The 20,531-nt window shown below is 41.1% G+C and overlaps 1 protein-coding gene across 1 annotated transcript in view; it reads left to right on the top strand.

The window, feature by feature from the left end:
* The window catches only part of LOC138157527 (long-chain-fatty-acid--CoA ligase ACSBG2-like), a 101,734-nt gene that overhangs the window by 24,996 nt on the left and 56,207 nt on the right, over positions 1–20,531 (top strand). Inside the window, exons 5-8 of the mRNA XM_069083171.1 lie at positions 5,063–5,143; positions 6,882–7,031; positions 9,066–9,242; positions 19,843–20,030. Coding sequence (XP_068939272.1) covers positions 5,063–5,143; positions 6,882–7,031; positions 9,066–9,242; positions 19,843–20,030 — 596 coding nt within the window. The remainder of the gene's footprint in view (positions 1–5,062; positions 5,144–6,881; positions 7,032–9,065; positions 9,243–19,842; positions 20,031–20,531) is intronic.

Consider the following 20,531-nt stretch of genomic DNA (forward strand, 5'->3'; position numbering starts at 1 on the left):
TTTCCGTGGCCTCCATCAATTCAATCAGTGTTGACCAAATGTCTGCTCTGTACTTAGCAGACCGGTGATCAGTGCTGAATGAATTGTAGGGAGAGAGTCTGAAGATTCAGATAAGAGATCTCAGTCTCTTGCTGGAGAGACGATATGGCAAATACTTGTCTAGCATCTAAGCATTTGCTGTGTGTCTATATTAGATCTGTACTGGGGACTGAGAAAAAATAAAAAATCTGGATGAGTTTTGATGCTTTTCCTCATGGAGTTCATAATCCACTAGGAGGAGGATGCCACACCACAGATAATTTTAATATACAATACTATATGAGAAAGTATTAGAAGAAATGATGTCATAGCATCTGGGGGCTCTCCTTAACTTGAAAAGTGTGTCTCCCTGCCAAGGCTAGTCCACGTTCAAGGTACTTCTCTGTGGGCCCATGTCTAGTCAAACCGTAGTTTAAGAGTTTATGCTGATGAATCATCCTGAGAAGAGTCTGAATAAAGAAGACATTTAAGGAAATACTGCTGAAAGAAAAGTAACAATAAAACTTTTGCCCATAAACCTAGGGCACACTCCCACAGATACATACAAAATTACTGATAAGAATGCTACTTTGGGCTCAGAAGACTCTAAATACAAAGGGAACATAGATACAAGTAGTTAATCCAGATGGGTAAGGTGCCTTATGGAAGGGCATTCATGCCAGGAACTTATGTGGGCAGGACACAGGGATGGAGGGGCAACTCAAGTCCCTGATACTACAGGGCTACTGCTGACTTTTGGGAAAGGTATCATGCTGAGGCTTCTAGGCTGTTTCTTATGGTGTACAGTCTTTGGTAGAGTTGTGGGTGGTGCAGAAGGTAGTCTCTGCAAGGCCCCAAATCCTAACACACAGTCATCCAGATTGAGGAAAAATTCTCCACAAGACTTTTTCCCTACAAGGAGAGGGGTCTATTTGTCTCCTCTTCTTTGATCACTGCCTTGTTGTAGCAGAGGTAGGGAGTAGGGGTGGGGCTTGTGTAGTTCAATGAAACTATAACATGTAGAGTTACCCAACAGGTCATAGTGGAAAGCTCTGACAAAAGGTGATCTACTGGAAAAGGAAATGGCAAACCACTCCAGTATCTTTGGCAAGAAAACCCCATGGACAATATTAAAATGATAAAAGATATGATACCTGAAGATGAGCTCCTTAGGTCAAGAGATGTCCAACACACTACTGGTGAAGAACAGAGGTCAACTACTGGTAGCTCCAGAGAGAAAGAAGGGGCTGGGCCAAAGCTGAAAGGAAGTTCAGTGGTGGATGTGTATGGTGACATAAGGCAAGACTGATGTAAAGATCAATATTGCATAGGAACCTGGAATGTAAGATCTACAAGCCAAGGCAAACTGCATATGATCATACAGGAGGTAGAAAGATGAAACATCAATGTCTTGGGTGTCAGTGAACTCGAATGTATGGGAATGTGTGAATTTAATCCAAGCGATCGTTATATACACTACTGTGGTCAAGAATCCCTTAGAAGAAAGGGAGTAGCTCTCATAGTCAACAAATGATGAGAAAAGCAATACTTAGATATAATCTCAGAAATGACAGAATGATATCTGTTCAAATCCAAGGCAAAGCATTCAGTATCACAGTAATACAAGTCTATGCTCCAACCACTGATACAGAAGAGGCCAGAGCTGATCAGTTCTATAAAGATCTACAACATCTTCTAGAAATAACACCAAAAAATGATGTCATATTCATCATGAGGGGACTGGAATACTAGAGTAGGAAATCTAGAGATAACAGGCAAGTTCGGCCTTGGAGTACAAAATGAAGCAGGGAAGAGAATGGGAGAGTTTTGTCAAGAAAACTCACTGGCCATAGAGGATGCTCCTTTTCAATAACCAAAAAGGCAACTCTACACATGGACGTCACCAGATGGTCAATATTGAAATCAGATTGATTATGTACTTTGCCGTCAAAGGTGGAGAAGGTTTATTCAGTCAGTTAAAACAAGACCTGGAGCTGACTGCGGCTCAGATCATGAATTTCTTATTGCAAAATTCAGACTTAAATTGAAAAAATTGTATAGATATGACCTAAGTAACATCCCTCATGAATATGAAATGAATCTGGTAGGTAGAGGACTGAAGAACTATGGACAAAGGCTTAAAATATTGTATAGGAGGCAACAATAAAAAAAAATATTCCAAAGGAAAAGAAGAGCAAGAAAGCAAAATGATTTTTGGATGAGGGTTTACAAATAGCTGAGGAAAGAAGAAAAGTGGAAGGGAAAGGAGAAAGGGAAAAATATACCCAACTGGATGTAGAATTCCAGAAAATAACAAGGACAGAAGATTTTTATAAATGAACAATGCAAAGAAAGAGAAGAAAACAATATAATAGGAAAGACAAGAGGTCTCTTCAAGAAAATTAGAGATAACAAGGGAATGAATGCCTCATGCAAAAATTGGCATGGTGAAAGACAAAAATGGTAGGAATTTAACTGAAGCAGAAGAGATTAAGAAGAGATAGCAAGAATATAAAGAACTATACAAGAAAGATCTTAATATCACAGATCACCTCAATGCTGTGGTTACTGATCCAGAGCCAAAAATCCTGGAGAATGAAGTCAAGTGGTCCTTAGAAAGCACCTCTAACAAAAAGGCTAGTGAAGGTGGTGGAATTCTAGCTGAGCTACTTAAAATCCTAAAAGGGGATGCTGCTGAAGTGCCACATTCAATATGCCAGTAAATTTGGAAAACTCAACAATGGCCACTAGATTGGAAAAGATCAGTTTACATCCCAATCCTAAAGAAGGGCAATGCCAATTAATGTTCAAATTACCAAAAATTGTGCCCACTTCTCATGCCAGCAAGGTTATGCTTAAGATCCTACAAGTTGGGTTTCAGCAGTATGTGAACTGAGAATTACCAGAATAGGCTGATTTTTACAGGCAGAGGAAGTAGAGAACAAATTGTCAAAATTCTCTGTATTATAGATAAAGCAAGGGAGTTCCAGAAAAACATCTACTTCTGCTTTATCAACTACACTACAACCTTTATGTGGATCATAGCAAAATGTGGCAAGTCCTCAGAGAAATGGAAATACCAGATCATCTTACTTGTCTCCTGAGGAACCTGTATGTAGGCCAAGAAGCAACAGTTATAATTGAACATGGAACAACTGATTGATTTAAGGTTGGGAAAGGGGGATGATAAGGCTGTACATCGTCACCTTGTTCATTTAACTTATATGCAGAGTACATCATATGAAATGCCAGCCTTGATGAGTCAAAAACCAGAATTAAGACTGCTGGGAGAAATATGACATACAGACCATCCCACTCTGATGGCAGAAAGTGAAGAAGAATTAAGAAGCCTCTTGATGAAGGTGAAAGGACAGTCTAAAAGTTGAATTGAAATTTCATGTTAAAAGAAAAACCTCAAATCATACTAACTGGTTTCATTACTTCCTGGGAGAAGAAATGGAAGCAGTATCAGATTTTATATTCTTGTGCTCAAAACTTACTGCAGATGGTGAGTGCAGCCATGAAATTAAAAGACACTTATTCCTTGGAAGAAAAGGTATGGTGAACCTGGATAGCATACTAAAAAGTAGAGACATTGCATCATCAACAAAGGTCTGTAGAATCAAACCTATGTTTTTTTTTTTCAGTAGTAACATGGCAGTGAGAATTGGAATATAATGAAAGCTGGGTGCCATAAAATTGAAGATTTTGAATTGTGATGCTGGAGAAGACTTTTGAGAGTCCCTTGGACAACAAGGAGATAAAAATAGTTAATACAATACTTAAAGAAATTAATTCAGACTATTCATTGGAAGGACAAATACTGAAGCTAAACCTTAAATACTCTGGTCATATAATGAGAAGATGGGACTCAATGGAAAAAAACTCTGATGTTGGGAAAGATTGAAGGCAAAAGGAGAAGGGGATAGCAGGGGATGAAGTGGATAGATAGTGAAATGAAAGCAATGAACATGAATTTGAACAAACTTTGGCAGATAGTGGATGACAGAAGGGCCTGGCGTACTATGGTCCATTGATTTACAAAGAGACAGACATGGATGAACACTTTTTACTCAGAGCCTTGGCTAGAATATTTCCTTTCCAGTAAATTCTTTACTCAAGTTACCAAAGTATTTGGAAGACAGAGCCTGAGCCACTGAAGATGACTAGGGTCTTCAGACTTTTGTCTATTTTTTGAATTTCAATTCCTGATCACCAAGAATAACATCTCTGTCATAGCCCTCACTCTGACTCAGGGTAAGATATTCCTTACAGTTCCCCACTTATTTCTGATTGGGGATTTTGTGCTCTCAATATATTTCAGGGACTAGGGCTTAGCCAAAGAACTCTGCAAAGTTATGTGGATCTGACACCTTGAAGTACTGGAGGGGACCCAAAATACCTTTCATCTTGCTACTTAAATCTGAGCAAACACAAAAGCTAAATCTAGGAGTTAAGATCATTGCCTTCTTCCGGACATTCTTGCCTTTATTTAATATGTAGATGAAAAACAACCTGTTGATACAGGACAGTAAGGTAATAAAGGACAGGACCTGGAATCAAGAAGACCTGAATTCAAATCCAGTTTCAGACACTTACTAACATGGCGACCATGGGCAAGTCACTTAACCCCTATTTGCCTTAGTTTCCTCATCTGTAAAATAAGGATAATGATAGCACTTACCTTCCCAGGTTGTTGTGAGAATTATATGAAATAATGAACCCTAAAGAGCTATATAAATGTTAGCTATTATTATTATCATAATTTATAAAGGCTTTGCAAAATACACTTATATAAATGTCAGCTGTTGGGTGATGATGACAATGAGGATGATGCTATACATTAGAATGTAAGCTTCCTTTTGGTTTTTTTTTCCCTTGTAGCTCATGTTTAGGACTTTAATCAATGCTTGCTGATTGACTGATAAGTGCATTAGGCAAGGCAAAACAGGCGACATCATGTTTTATAATGTTAACTTTCTTGCACCCCAAAGTCCTGAGTACCTACCTGTATATTTCTGCTATGCCATACTCTCTTTTTCAGATTCAAGATCACTTACATCATCTGAAAGCTATTGTCCAATATAAAGACAAACTCAGAAAGAAGTTACCTAACACTTACTCCGTATGTATGAGCTACGAAAGGGCCAAGGGGACACAGAGGGGAAGACAGCTATTTAAAGTACAGGGTATTTATTAAAAGGGGATGGAGGCCTGGGATGCAAGAGGCTGGCCACCAGGTCAAGAACCAACTTAGGCTCAAGCTCATAGAGTCAGTGGACATACGTGGTGGCCTAGGGGAAGGTGGGAGCATTCTTCTTTTATTTTCTCTCCAATCTGGATTGGAGGTTATCCGAGATTATGGCAGACAACCTGCTAAAAGGAGGAGAAAGAAGCCTTGGAAGAGATGATAGCAAGAAGAATTAAGGCTACTGTTAGGAAAAAAAGAGTAGATGGGTTATGAGCAAGGGAGTTGACTGTAAAATGAAGTGTGGCATAAGAGAAAGAACATTGGACTTGGAGTTAGGGACCTGAGTTCAAATCTTGACCTTGGTAGTTACCTGTACATCCTTGTGCAAATCACTTCTCTTATTTGTAGCTCAGTTTCCTCATATGTGAAATGGGAGGTTTAGAGTTAATGATCTACATATAAGGTCCCTTTCAGCTTGAAAATCCTATTGGACTAGATACTAGAGTAATCAAGATATAATGACAATGTAATAATAATAATTGTAATAACTAACAGTTATAAAGAACCTTGAGGCTTGCAGAATCCTTCCCTTGTGATACCCCATGAGGTGGATATTGCAAGCATTTTTTAAAGATGAGGAAACTGAGATTTGAGAAGGTAAGAGACTTGTCTATGGTCATTCAGCTGACAAGTGTCTGATGCAGGAACCCAGCCTAGGTCTCCCTAGTCCAAGTCCTGAGCTCTTTCTGGTCCAATGCACATAATGAGCTAAGAGGGTTACCCCTGGTTTGTGACTGGGGGTCTATAGGCATGGGTTCTTTGGGAACAGGATGAAATTCTGATTGTGGCCTGGATTGGATGGGAAATGAAGGGAGGAAAGAAGGAAGGAAGGAAAGAAGGAAAGGAAGAAGGAAGGAAGAAAAAAAAGAAACAAGCATTTATGAATCATGTCCTATGTGCCAGGCACTACCAATATTATTTTATAATCAGAATGATAGGAAGGGATAATGCCTACATGTATTGTAGAGGAAGGCTGAGAGTTATGAGTTACCTTGTCTTTCCTTCTGCTGGGGTTTCTGGGTCTGGCTTAGGCACTACTGTTTATGTAGGAAGCCAGCCTAGTGAGACCTTATGGGCTGGGGCCAGCATGGAGGCAGCCAATCAGTTCATAAACTCACTTCTAATGACTTGTGTCTGCTTCAGTGGCTGGGGTGGTCTTTGGTCCCATTGCTGCCAGTCAAGTGCAGTTTGAGGGCTATATAAATGAAGCTCCAGCCTGCGGTTAGGGTTAGTGCCAGAATTAACCCTAACTAACCCTAACCCTGACCCTAATCCTAATGAATACATGACCAAGCCTATGAATCTGGTCCCACAAGCTGGGTGTCACAGTGCTGAGCTTGGCTTGGACCAAGAGCCAGGATGGCCCAAGAGCTTTGGGGAAGGCTCAGGGCACTTTGGAAGGCCCATCAAGACACTTGAGAACTCCTGTCTTAAGGAAAAGAGGGTGGTCAGAATAGGTAGTCAATTATACTATAAATAATGAGTTGAAAATGACTTAAAGGGGGCCCTGACATCACAGTGTCTCATATTTAGTTGGGGAAACTGGGAGTTAGACCACTTATTCTCCTTAACACCCAGTCATCTGTATGCTATTGCCTCTGTACCTATATAGTGGGAAGAATTCCTCACCCTAGGGGTAACTGTTTCTGATGAAATGCTGGACAGAGTCATTGATTCCCAGAAGCCCAATCAGTGCTGCATGCTGTCCTATACCTCAGGAACCACCGGACCACCAAAGGCAGTTATGATCAGTCATGACAATGTAAGTGTATTTCTCTGAATCCCCAAAGCCTTTCTGATTCTAATGTTGGAGCCCTATTCAGGGGTGGGGAACCTGCGGCCTTGAGGCCACCTGTGGCCCTCTAGGTCCTCAGGTGTAGCCCTTTGACTGAATCCAAACTTCATAGAACAAATCCCCTTAATAAAAGAATCTGTGACTTGCTGTGTGACACTGGGCAAAACACTTATCTCTGGGCTTCTGTTTCATCCTTTGTAAAATGACAAGGGGAGGCATCACTTGTAAATGAACTTCCAAGGCCCTCTTTAAAACCAACATTTTGAAATTTTACAATCTGTAAATTGGGGGCAGGGACCTCTGATGCCCAAGAAAAGGAGCAAGGATTATTAAGATTAGTGTCATACATTTTCCTAACATCTTAAAGGTCTAATTATAACAACAACAACAATAATCATAACCAACAATTATGCAGTGTGTAAAGTTTGCTTAGCGCATTCGTACAGATTTCATTTGAGCCTTCCCAGAAGTCTGTGAGGTGTAGGTAGGTATTATTACCCCCATTTTATAAATGAGGCAAGTGAGGCTCAGAGAGGAGGTCTTTGGTCTTTACCCCCAACTGGGGGTCTAATCCCCAAATTACAAATAACGAAACTGACCCTAATAGTCTTGACTTGCCATAAAGGAACTCAGTTTATTAGGAGACTGCATGCAGACAACCAGGTCCATACAAGATATGTAGCAGGTGGATGGGAATGGAGAGGAAGGCACACATTAGAGTTGGGGAGAACTGGGAAAGGCTTCTTGCTAGAGCAGACCTGAGCTGACTCTTGAAGAAGCCATAGCCAATGGGTAGAGGTCAGGAGGGAGAACATTCCAGGTAGAGGAGACAGACTCCATGCCTTTGGGCACTTGGCTGGGAGATGGGTTGTGTAGTAGGCCAGCGTAGGGAGATGGCAGACAGTATGAAGGGGACTCAAATGTAAGAATAGAGATGTAGGAGAGGTTCAGGTTACAGACGACCAACAGGGGATTTCACATTTAATCCTGGAGGTCAAAGGGAGTTGTATATGGCTGTAGTCAGTAACAGGGCTGGGATTCATACCTAGATTTTCACTTCTCTATCATCACTCTGCTGCCTCTGGGTGAGTTATTTCTTTGAAATTAACATTTTAAGGATAAAACTGAGTCTCATTTTGTGTATAGATATACCTTAGGTTACTCCCCAGACCTTGGGGCCTTGGGGATGCAAACACTAGCTAATTCATTGACATGCATCTTATAATGAGAGCTAGCATTTATATAATGCCCACTATGCGCCAGCCACTGTGCTAAGAGCTTTCCAAATATTATCTCATTTGACCCTCACAACAACCCTGTGAGGTAGGTGCTATAATTATCCCTATTTTACAGATGAGGAAACTGAAGCAAACAGTGGTTAAGTGACCTGCCCAGGGTCACTCAGTTAGTGTCTGAAGTGGAATTTGGATTCAGGCCTTCTTGACTCCAGGCCCAGAGTTCTCTCCAGTGTCCCACCTAACTGCCTAAATCTGTGGGAATGCTACAGGAAAATGTTTTAGCCAGACAGACTGGTCCAGGGGTTCTTAACCTGGTGTCCATCATAGACTCCAGAATGGTTCCTGAACTTGGATGGGGAAAAAAATTACAGCTTTATTTTCACTAAACTTTAACTGGAATTTAGCATTCCCTTTTGTTATTTAAAAGTGTACTTCTGAGAAGAAGGACATTGTCTTCCCAGACTGCCAGAGAGCTCCCAGAGCCCTAAAAGGTTAAGATCCTCTGATCTAATTCAATCTCCCCATTTTACAGATGGGCAAATGAAGGCTGGAGTTAGGGAAATAGCCGCTCCCCACTTGTCCAAGGTCAGGAATCACATCCAGGTGTAATGACTCCTAGTCATTAGAGACAGCTAGGATATTCAGGGATAGAGGACTGGGCCTGGAGTCAGGAAGAACTAAGTGGAAATGCAACCTCTGATTCTGTCTGCTTAGTCAGTGCTTCTCTTCCCTACGTCTTTCCACCACACGTCTTGTGTTTCAGATCACATGGACTGCAGCAGCTGTGCTCCAAAGCCTTCCCTACACACATGCCCCTGAAAATCAAGAGATCTTGGTGAGCTACCTCCCCTTCTACTTGATCACTGCTCAGATATTTGAAATCTGGATCCCTATTACCATTGGGGCATCCATCTTCTTTGCTGATCCTGACGCCATGAAGGTATGTACCCCTACAGGTAAGAGGAAGGTCTGTACTCGCATAGGCAAAAGCAGCTGATGAGACCAGCCTGGGGAAGCCCATCCTAAACCTGGAGGCTTACTGTTAAAGGCAGACATCTCACATTGGTATAATGGGTGCTGGGGGGTTGATAATATCATGTTACACTCTGGTATAAGTCATCATACTTGTAAAGACTGTCTGTTTCCTAGTCTATGCAGGCCACACAGGGGAATTCTCATGGGATTGCAGGCTAAAGAACGCAACTAAATACATTGAACTCACTGCTGTGTGAGTTTCCTATCTTCTCCCCTTTCCTCAACATTATGGTTGGGGGACCTTGTATCTGGGGATGGACATGAAACCTACCTAGAGAGAGAATGAGTATATTGGATTCGGAATCAGACAATCTAGCTTTTAATCCTGTTTCTGTCACTTACTATCTGGATGATCTTGGCCAAGCCCCTTTTCCTTTGTGGATATCAAGTTCTTTCCTTTGTTAAATGAAGGAATTGGGTTTAATAGTCTAATCCAGCTAAAATAAACATGGTATAGTGGAAAGATCAAGGCATGTTCAAGCCCCACCTCTGATGCTTTCTACCCTTGTGATCTTGGTTATTTAATCTTTCTGGGCCTTAGTTTCCTCATCTGTAAAACTGGGGAAGGGAAAGGACAAAGTGGAACTCAATCAAATTAAGTGACATCTGGTCTTTAATCTGTTGCATCTCCAAATATGAGCTTTGGGATGGATGCCCCATAGACATCTTAAACTCAATATGTCCAAAACTGAACTCATCTGGACCCAAACCTTTCCTTCTTCCTAGATTCCCTCTTGCTCCCCTCTCTCATCCCCCCTACATGCAATCTGTTATCAAAGTCTCTCCATTTGCCTCTTCTCTTCTTATTCCTGTAGCCCCTCCTACTTTGCTTTCCCTTCTTGAGTTTAATCCATGACCCTTTAGTGATAGAAGTGAAGTTAGGGGGAGGTGTAAACACCATGTGGGCAGTCACTCTGAGATGGTTCATAGAAGATGAACTTGTCAACAGTTTTTGAGGTTTATGTCATACTGAGCTGGGCCTTCTGAATGAGAACTCATGGTGCAAACCTATGGCCAGCTACATTGTAAGTGCCCCTGGAGGCAGGGTGCTGTAGAAAAAGTCTTGGGTTCCAGTTCGGTGCAGCCACTGACCAGAAATAGCTCATTTTCCCTTGACAACCTCAGTTTTCCCATCTATAAAATGAGAGGTTTGGACCAAGTTTTCTCTAAGACATGTCCTACCTTTGAGATACCATTTTTAAGTTGTTTTCCAGCTCTAACACTCTGTGTCTTTAAGATTTCCCCCAATTCTGTATTCTATGTTCTAAGGCCCTCTCCTACTGACATTCTATTTTCTGAGGGCCCTTATAGCTCTAACATTTTATGACTTCAAGGTCCCAAAACACTACCTCAGGGAGGGAGAGGTAGTGATCACTATGCTTAGGAGTAGCCTTGCCAGAAATTTTGTCAGTTCAAGGATTTATATACCTGGGAGAGGAGTTGTTTGGGTCCCAATAACCTGAAACACATAGGCTGGAGCAATGCTCAAATGTACCCAGGTGTACTGGAGCTGGGCACCAGTCCAAAGGCAAGGCTTGCAGAGAAGGCAAGACCTGGCAACTTCTCCACATTGTAGATGTTGAAAGCTGACACAGAAGTTAATGTTGCCCCTAGCTCTGGCTGTTCAAATGAATGTAACAGGATAATGCCAAGGATTGATTCCCTGAGTTCATCCATACTGAACACAATGTTAGAGATGGTATTGATCTTAGAATATAGAACATAGAATGTCAGGGGTAGCTAGGTGGCACAGTGACTAGTGCACCGGCCCTGGAGTCAGGAGGACCTGAGTTCAAATCTGACCCCAGACACTTAGCACTTACTAGCCATGTGACCTTGAGCAAGTCACTTAACCCCAATTGTCCTGCCTTCTCCTTAAACCCCCCCGCCAAAAACAAAAACAAGAACATAGAATGTCAGAGTGGGGAAGGATCTTACAATCTACAAGGTCAGGGTTGGAAGGGTCCTTAAAACCCAATATGTCAGAACCAGGAAGGATCTTAAAGCAGAGTCAACAAAAAGTTATCAGGTGTTTATTAAATGCTCACTATATGTCAAACACTGGGCTAAGTGCTGGGGGTAATAGGCTAAAAACAGTCCCTGCTCTCAAGGACCTCACAATCTTTTTGTTGTTGTTTTATATGTGTGGGTAGATACATATACACACATATGTATGTGCATATATATATATATATGTATATATGTATGTATGTATTTATCTGGAGACAAAAATGCCCTTTAAAAGTACAAACCGCTAATAAATAATGTTTAAATAGAGTAGGAAACTCCCAAGGGTAAGTTGATACATTAGCTAGATCTTTTTTTTTTAACATGTAAAAACATTTTTTATAGGGGCGGCTAGGTGGCACAGTAAGAGCCCTGGCCCCAGAGTCAGGAGGACCCGGGATCGGTTCCGGCCTCAGATACTTAACACCCACACAAAAAAAAAACTGGCTGTGTAACCATGGGCAAGTTACTTAACTCTAATTGCTTAAAAAATTTTTTTTTATATATTCAGTTTTTAAAACTTTGAGTTCTAAGTTCTTTTTCCCTCCTTTCCCTCCCCCCTCATTGAAATGGTAAGCAATTTGATATATGTTATACATGTGTAATGTAATACCAAGCAAAGGCAACTTCCCAGGTTCAAAATACCAGCATAGGTGCTCTCTATTTTATTCAGTGACCAACCAAGAACAGAGAAGATTAAAACATGACATCATTCAAAATACAGCATTTACTAAGTGTGATTAAATAATCTCCAAGGACTACCCCACCCCAGGACCTTCCAATCATTCAATCAATTACAAAGTCTCTGTTCTAAATACTTCTCCACCCCTAGGCTATACCTTAATTAAGTCCACCACAAAGCCCCTCTTCTCAAATGGAGATTAGTTTCCAAACATAGGTGAAGTACCTTCATTTGTCAATCACAGAGCACAATAAGGTCAAAAGTTCCCCACTCCCAGGATCACAATTGAATCTACCCCAGAGTTACATCAAGTTTAAACACAGCACTTAATACCCAAATGGAGGTCTTTTCTTCATCTTGACACGAGGCAAGTTCTCAGCAATCTTAGTTCCTGGGGAGACAAGGCTTAGCAAGGCCATAAGATACATTGCCAATCCCTTCATGAATTTATCCTCTGTCTGTAGAACAGTCCTAGAACCCCTGAACACATTAGCAAAGCCCTCTCCCAGGATTTCTGTAAACATACAACAAGAAAATCCTTCTTCAGGGCTTCTGAACCAACAGAAAGGCTCCCAGACCCCTGCAACAACAGCACTGTCCCTCACCAGTGGACAGTATTCACTCTGTCTGCAGGACAGTCTCCAGACCCCTGCAACAACAGTACTGTCCCTCACCAGTGGACAGTATTCACTCTCTGTCTGCAGGACAGTCTCAGGCCTTCTTAACCAAATGCCAGGTTCCAGGACTTCTTCAACAAAAGGACTGTCTTTCACCAGTGGACAAATCTGGCAAAACAACATCAAAACAGACAGACAAAGTACCAGCAAAACAGCCATGTCTCCTCAGTCCTTGGCAGCTCAGGGGGCAGGTCTCAAAAGTCCAGGGCAATTCAAAGCGGCCACCAGCAATTCTCTTAGCCTCTCTCTCTTCACGAGGTGCTGCTTCCAAAAAAGATCTTCCGCCTCTCTCTAGTGTCTCTCCAAATCAACGTCACCAGCTCCTCCCAATTCAGGACTTTCTTTTCACATCAAAAAGTCCATCTCACAGGTGGGATTAACAAGCTCTGGGTTTTAATACAATCAATTTGAAAACCAAGCCCAATACAGGGGAATCTCCACATTCCATTACTATCACAACATGTACAATCATGCAAAGCATATTTCCACATTATTTATGTTGTAAAAGAAAACAGACCAAAAAAAAAGCACAAAAAATATAAAGAAAGTGAAAAATAGTATTCTTTGATCTGCATTCAGACTCCATCGGTTTTTTCTCTGTAGGTGGATAGCATTTTTTATCATGAGTCCTTCGGAATTATCTTGGATCATTATATTACTGAGAATGAGCTCACGGTCTAATGGGAGCAACAACAAGTAAACATCTATGTATAAATTAGATACATACAGGATAAATTGGAGATAATCAACAGTGGAAAGGTACTAGCATTAAGGGGATTAGATAAGGTTTTTTGTAGGTGAGATTTTAGCTGGGACTTGAAAGGAGCTTGAACAACCAAGATTAAGAGGGAAGCAGAAAACTGGGAAAGAATTTTTATAACTAATGTCTCTGATAATGACTTCATTTCTAAAATATATAGAGAACTGAGTCAGATTTACAAGAATATAAATCATTTCCCAATTGATAAATGGTAAAAAGATATGAACAGATGGTTTTTAGAGGAAAAAATTAAAGCTATCTATAGCAATATGAAAAAAATGCTCTAAATCACTACTGATTAGAGAGATGCAAATCAAAACAACTCTGAAGTACCACATCTCACCAGTCAGATTGGCTAAGACCACAAAACAGGAAAGTGATAAATGCTGGAGAAGATGTGGGAAAATTGGAACACTAATGGATTGTTGGTGGAGTTGTGAACTGATCCAACCATTCTGGAGAGCAATTTGGAACTATGCCCAAAAGGCTATAAAAATGTGCATATCCTTTCACCTAGCAATACCACTTCTAGGGTTGTATCCCAAAGAGATCATAGAAGTGGGGAAAAGACCCAATGTACAAAATATTTATAGAAGCTCTTTTTGTGGTAGCAAAGAATTGGCAATCAAGGAGATGCTCATCAATTGTAGAATGGTTAAACAAATTGTGGTATATGAATGTAATGGAATACTATTATGCTATAAGAAATGAGGAGCAGATGGGACTTCATAATAACACAGAGAGGCTTATATAAACGGATGCTGAGAGAGGAAAGCAGAACCAGGAGAACTTTGTACACAATTATAGACACATTGTATCTGTGATGACTAACTTTGATGGACTGGCCTCCTCTAAGCAATGCAAGGTTATAAGGGATTCATGATGGAGAGGGCTATCCACCTCTAGAGAAAGAATTATGGAGTCTGAATGCAGATTGAAGCAAAGCTACTTGCTTTCTCTCTCTTTTTTGTTTTGCTTTGTTCCTTCTTTCATTTGTTGTTTATTCCAATGATTATAATTCTTTGAAAAAAAACTTGAGCAATGTCTAGTGTGAAGGTATTTGTAGAACCTATATCGGATTGCATGCTGCCATGGGCGGGATACGGGAGGTGAAGGAGGGGGAGAAAATTTGGAACTCAAGGGATTGTGGAACTGAATGTTGTAAACTAAAAGTAAATAAATAATTTTTTTAAGTGCATACCCTTTGATCTAGCAATAACACTTAAAAATCAGAAAAAAGACCCACATGTACAAAAATATTTATAGCAGTTCTCTTGCCAAGAACTGGAAATTCCCTGTTAGTTGGGGAATGACTGAACAAATTGTGATATATGAATGTAAAGGGATATTATTGTGCTATAAGAAATGAAATTTGGGAGCAGCTAGGTGGCACAGTGAATAGAGCACCAGCCCTGGAGTCAAGAAGACCTGAGTTCAAATCTAGCCTCAGACCCTTGACATTTACTAGCTGTGTGACTTGAGCAAGTCACAACATTAATTGCCTTGCCTTCCCTACTTCCAAAAAAAAAAGAAAGAAATGAAACCTGGAAAAGATTTATATAAACTGATACTGAGCGAAGTGAGCAGAACCAGGAGAATGTTGTCCACAGTAACAGCCACAGTCTTCAATGACTGATTTTGAAAGACAGCCCTTCTCAGTAATGCAAGGACCTAAAACAATTCCAAAGGATTCTTGATGGAAAATGCCATCCACATCCAGAGAAAGAAGTATGGAGTCTGAATGCAGAACGAAGCAGACTATTTTCTTTTTTTCTTTTGTTTTTTCTTTCTCATGGTTTCTCCCATTCATTACAATTCTTCTATACAACATGACTAATGTGAAAATATGTTTAATAGGAATGTATATGTAAAGTCTGTATCGGATTATAGGTCATCTTGGGGAGGAAGGGGGAAAAATTTAAAGCTTATGGAAGTAAATGTTGAAAACTAAAAATAAATAGATTTAACAAAGGAGCCAGTGAAGACAGGAGACAGAGATGAGAAGAGAGACATTTTAGGTCTGGGGGACATCTAGAGAAAATGTCCTGAGTCAAGAGATGGGGTGTTTTGTGAGGGGAACAGCCAGGAGGCCAGGGTCACCAAGTATGTGAGGAGAAATAAGGTGTAAGAAGACAAGAAACATAGAGGACGCCAGGTTATAAAGGGCTTTGTAAAGCAAATGGAGGATTTTGTGGTTTTTTTTAATGCTTTATTAACTTCTGATTTACATCATTCGTTTCTGCCAGATTTTGAGTTACAAATTTTGTCCCTGTTTTCCCCTACCCACACCCCAAAATAGCAGTCCCACATGATATCCCCTCCTCCAATCTTCTCTCTCCCATATTTTCTCCCATGCCCCTTTCGACTTTTCCAGTGGATTGCTATGCCTCAGTGCCTGTATATCTTATTTCCCAATTACATGTAAAATAGTATTAATAATAGTATACACACACATATATACATATATATATGTATACATATTTAAATATTTGATTTTAAAACTTTGAATTCCAGATTCATTCCCTTCCTTCCTTGTCACCCACCCTTACTGGGAAGATAAGCAGTTCAATATAGGTCGTACATGTGTGGCTAATGCAAAACAATAACATAGTAGATATATTGTAAAAGACTCACTATATTTCCCTCCCTCCTATCCCACCTCCCACTTGTTCTATTCCCTACTTTGGTCCCGTCTCTTTTCAAAAGTGGATGCTTCCAACTTCCCTCCCCCCCCCAGCCTGTCCTCGCTTCCATCATTCCTCCTCTCATCCCCTTCCCCCCTACTCTCCTGGAGGGTGATATACCCTATTTAGTGTGTATTTCACTCCCTCCTCAAGCCAGATTTAATGGGAATTAAATTCTCTTTTGCCTTTCTATTCTTCCCCTCCATTGTAACTATTTTCCCTTGCCTCTTCTGTATGAGATAGTTTACCCCAATCTGTCTCTCCCCATCTCCTCTCATTATATTCCTCTCTCACCTCTTAATTTCACCTTTTAAGTATCATCTCTTCCTGTTAAATTGGTCCTGTGCCCTCTATCTATGTATACCTGTAAACATATATACACACATTCACATATGTATTCATATCCCAATATACCCTCATATATAGACATATATATATATATATATATATATTTCTATTCCCTTCAACTACTAAGAAAAGTTTCATAAGTTACAATTATTGTTTTTCCATGTAGGAATGTTAATAGTTCAACTTTGATAAGTTCCTTATGATTTCTTTTCCCTGTTTATCTTCTCATGCTTCTCTTGCTTCTTGTATCTGAATGTCAAATTTTCTATTCAACTCTGGTTTTTTCAACAAGAATGCTTGAAAGTCCTCTATTCCACTGAATGACCATATTTTCCCCTGAAACATGATACTCAGTTTGCTGGGTAGGTGACTCTTGGTTTTAATCCCAGTTCCCTTGACCTCCGGAATATCATATTCCAAGCCCTTCGATCCCTCAGTGTAGAAGCTGCTAGATCCTGGGTTATCCTGATTGTGTTTTCACAATATTCAAATTGTTTCTTTCTGGCTGCTTGTAATATTCTCTCCTTAATCTGGGAATTCCGGAACCTGGCTATAATATTCCTAGGAGTTTTCTTTTTGGGATCTTTTTCAACCTCTGGTACTAAAACATCAGGGCAGTTTTCTTTGAGAACTTCCTGGAAGATGATTTCTAGGTTCTTACTTTGATCATGGCTTTCAGGTAGTCCAATAATTTTTAAATTATCTCTCCTGGATCTATTTTCCAGGTCAGTGGTTTTTCCCATGAGATATTTCACATTGCCTTCTATTCTTTCATTTGTTTGGATCTGTTTAACAGCATCTTGATTTCTCATAAAGTCATTAGCTTCCATTTGCTCCAATCTAATTCTGAAGCAATGATTCTCCTCAGTGAGCTTTTGAGATTCTTTTTCCATCTGGCAAATTTGGCTTTTTAAGGCATTCTTCTCCTCATTGCCTTTTTGAGCCTCTTTTGCCATTTGAGTCAGTCTGTTTTTTAAAGTGTTATTTTCCTCAGTCAGGCTGTTGACTCTCATTTCATAATTTTCTTGCATCATTCTCATTTCTCTTCCCAATTTTTCCTCCACTTCTCTTATCTGCTTCTTAAGGTCCTCTAGGGCCTGTAACCAGCTCGTATTTTTCTTTGAAGCTTTTGGTGCAGGAGTTCTGACTTCACTGTTTTTCTCCTGTTCCATGCTTTGATCCTTTTTGTCCCCAAAATAGGAACCTAATGTTGGAATCTTCCGTCTGCTTTGTTTCCTTTGCCTGGTCATGTCGCCCTTCAGTCACTTGACCCGTGGGCTTTTTGCCACCGTAGGACTCTGCCACCAGATAGGGGAGCTTTCATCCCAAACGTTGGGGTTTTTTCAGTTGCCAGAGGTATTAGATGGGTGCCCTCTCTGAAGCCTCCACACACTCTGGCAAGCTGGACATACACCCTAGGACCTCCACCCTAGACTGCAATCCAGATCCAAGCAGGTTAAAGCAAGAGCGATTACCCCTCAGACGGGTGTTTGGTCCACCTACACTCTGCAGGCCAGGAGGTGAAGCCGCCAAGTGGTGCTGGCTGGCTGTGCCAGTGTCTCAGCGGCTTCTCACCCAGGGGACGAAAGCCACACACTCCCACTTACTGGGTCCCAAAGTCCAGCCTGCACTGACCTCTCACTTTGTCCTTCACATCTGTGTGTTGATGAATCTGGAAACGGCCACAACTGCTGCTGATTTGGAGTCCCTCCAGCCAGTGGCTGGTCAGGCCCACCCTGGGGCTAAAGCCTAGGTGTGGGGCTGGGCTCGGCTTCCAGAGTGCTGTGCTGGCGATTCCTGCCGGCCCTCCGGGCTGTCCTCAGCGGGAGGTTAGCTTCTCTGGGTCATTTTGTGGGTTCTGCAGCTCCAAAGTTTGTTTAGAGTCCCCTTTTTACATGGATTGGGGAAGGTGGAAGCTGGAGCTGTGGAGAGGTTGTGCTTCTACTCCGTCATCTTGACTCCACCCCCAGCATTTAGGATTTTGTATTTGATCTTGGAGTCAACAGGGAATCATTTTTTAGAGGAAGAAGAGAAGAGGGACCAGGACAAAGCCTAGAGGGATCTTAATGGATAGTGGGAACAGTCTTGATGAAGAAAGAACATAGGAGACTAAGAAGGAGCAGTCAGATAAAAAGAGAATCAGGAGAGAACAGCATCAGGAAAACCTAGAGAGACGAGAGTATCTAGGAAAAAAGGGGTGATCAATAGTGTCAGAGGCTACACAGAGGTCAAGGAGATTGAGGATTGATGCAAGGCCACTGGATTTGACTTTTAACAGATTATAGAATAAAGAACATCAGAATTATAAGGGACTTTATGACCTAGAACATCCATTCTAGAAGCGCCCTTAGAACCTAGAATGACAGAGCCAGGAGGATTTTTAGAACCTAGAATGTCAGAGCTAGAAGGGCCCATAGAACAGAGAATGTCAGAGCTGGTAGGGCCCTTAGAACACAGAGCATCAGGTCTGGGAGGACCCTTAAAACACAGAGACTGGGAGGGTCTTTAGAACACAAAATGTCAGGGTTCAGAGACCTCAGAATCTGGAAAGTCAGAGCTAGGAGTGTTTTTAGAACTTAGAAAATAAGAGTGTCAGGATCTTAGAACATATTCTATGCAATGCAATAAAACACACATTTACTTATTATGCAACCATATTACTGCCCTGGGCGCCAGGAAAGATAGAGAACTGATTTAGATAATGTCCTTGTCTTCTTGGAGGTCACCATCAGATAGGGAGAACACCAAAACAGACATACAAATTACATATGGTAAGCACAACAGAAAGTGTCAAAAGCGTTTTCTGTGAGCCCAAGTGGGGAAGGTTATCACTAACCAAGGGGAAGGAGCTTGGGCATAGGGAGACCCTCCTCCTGGAGGAGGCGGCATTTGAACTAGAATTTCAAATAAAGGTAAGAATTCAACAGAGGAAGAAGGGGAGGGAGGCGTCTGAGATTTAGGAAACAGTGTGAGCAAAAGCATGGAGTGGGGAGAGACTCCAGGACATATTCAGGAGAAAGAGAGTTCTTCAGGTTAAAATGGCACCTAGAATTAATAGGTTAGAGTTAGATGTGATAATAACATAATGGGGGTGGTGTCAGGTTGTGCCCCAAACATTATCCTGAATATAAAATGTCAGAGCTGAGAGAAACCTTAGTTTCTTAAATCTAGTTTGACTTCTTTCTTATGATAGTAAAACTGAGGCCTAGAATGGATTAAGAACTTGTCCAAGGCTATAGAGTAAGTCATTGGCAAGCTCGAGACTCTCCTTGAGGCCTTCTGGTTTCTAGTCTAGGGGTTCTTCATGATCCCTTCCTGATTTCCTGACCTTGACTTCATTATTTCAGGTGCAAGAATCTCTGATAAAAACACTGAGAGAGGTGAGACCGACTTCCTTCTGTGGAATCCCTGAAGTCTGGCAAGTGATACAGGACAAACTGAACTTTGATCATATATCAGCCACCTCAATCAAGAAGAATATGATTGTTTGGGCCAGGAAAGTGGGATTAAAGGCAAACCTGAACCGGGACAATGAGTGAGTAGGAAAGCCTTCATTTGCTTTTTCTCTCATTCTTTTATTCTCTCAATATTCATTCCACAAGCATTTATTAAGCACCTAACTATACAGAGAACTGTGCTAGGCTCTGGGGGAGGTACAAAGATCAACAAGGGAAGAATCCTCTGGGTCACCAGCTGCTTTCTACCTGGGTGGCTCACAGGCATCTCAAACTCAGCAGATCCCAAAGGGAGCTCCCCAAAAAGTGCAATTTGGTATAACTTCACCAATATCCTTCCAGTAACCCAAATTTACAATTCTGGAGTTTTCTCTACTCTTCTCCCATCCTCATCCCTCTCCTCATGTCTAATCAATTGTCAGGTCCCATCTATCTCTCTCATTCATCTTCTCCCTTCCACTCACATAGCTGTCAATTTAGTTCAGGCTCTCAGATTGTCTGGTGTGGCTTATTACAGGGAAAGAAGAAAGGACGGAAGGAAGGAAGGAAGGAAGGAAGGAAGGAAGGAAGGAAGGAAGGAA

This window comes from Petaurus breviceps, unplaced genomic scaffold (assembly GCF_028583685.1).
Source record: "Petaurus breviceps papuanus isolate PSGF00001 unplaced genomic scaffold, PetGlider_PUasm1.0 172, whole genome shotgun sequence".
Taxonomy (NCBI): domain Eukaryota; kingdom Metazoa; phylum Chordata; class Mammalia; order Diprotodontia; family Petauridae; genus Petaurus; species Petaurus breviceps.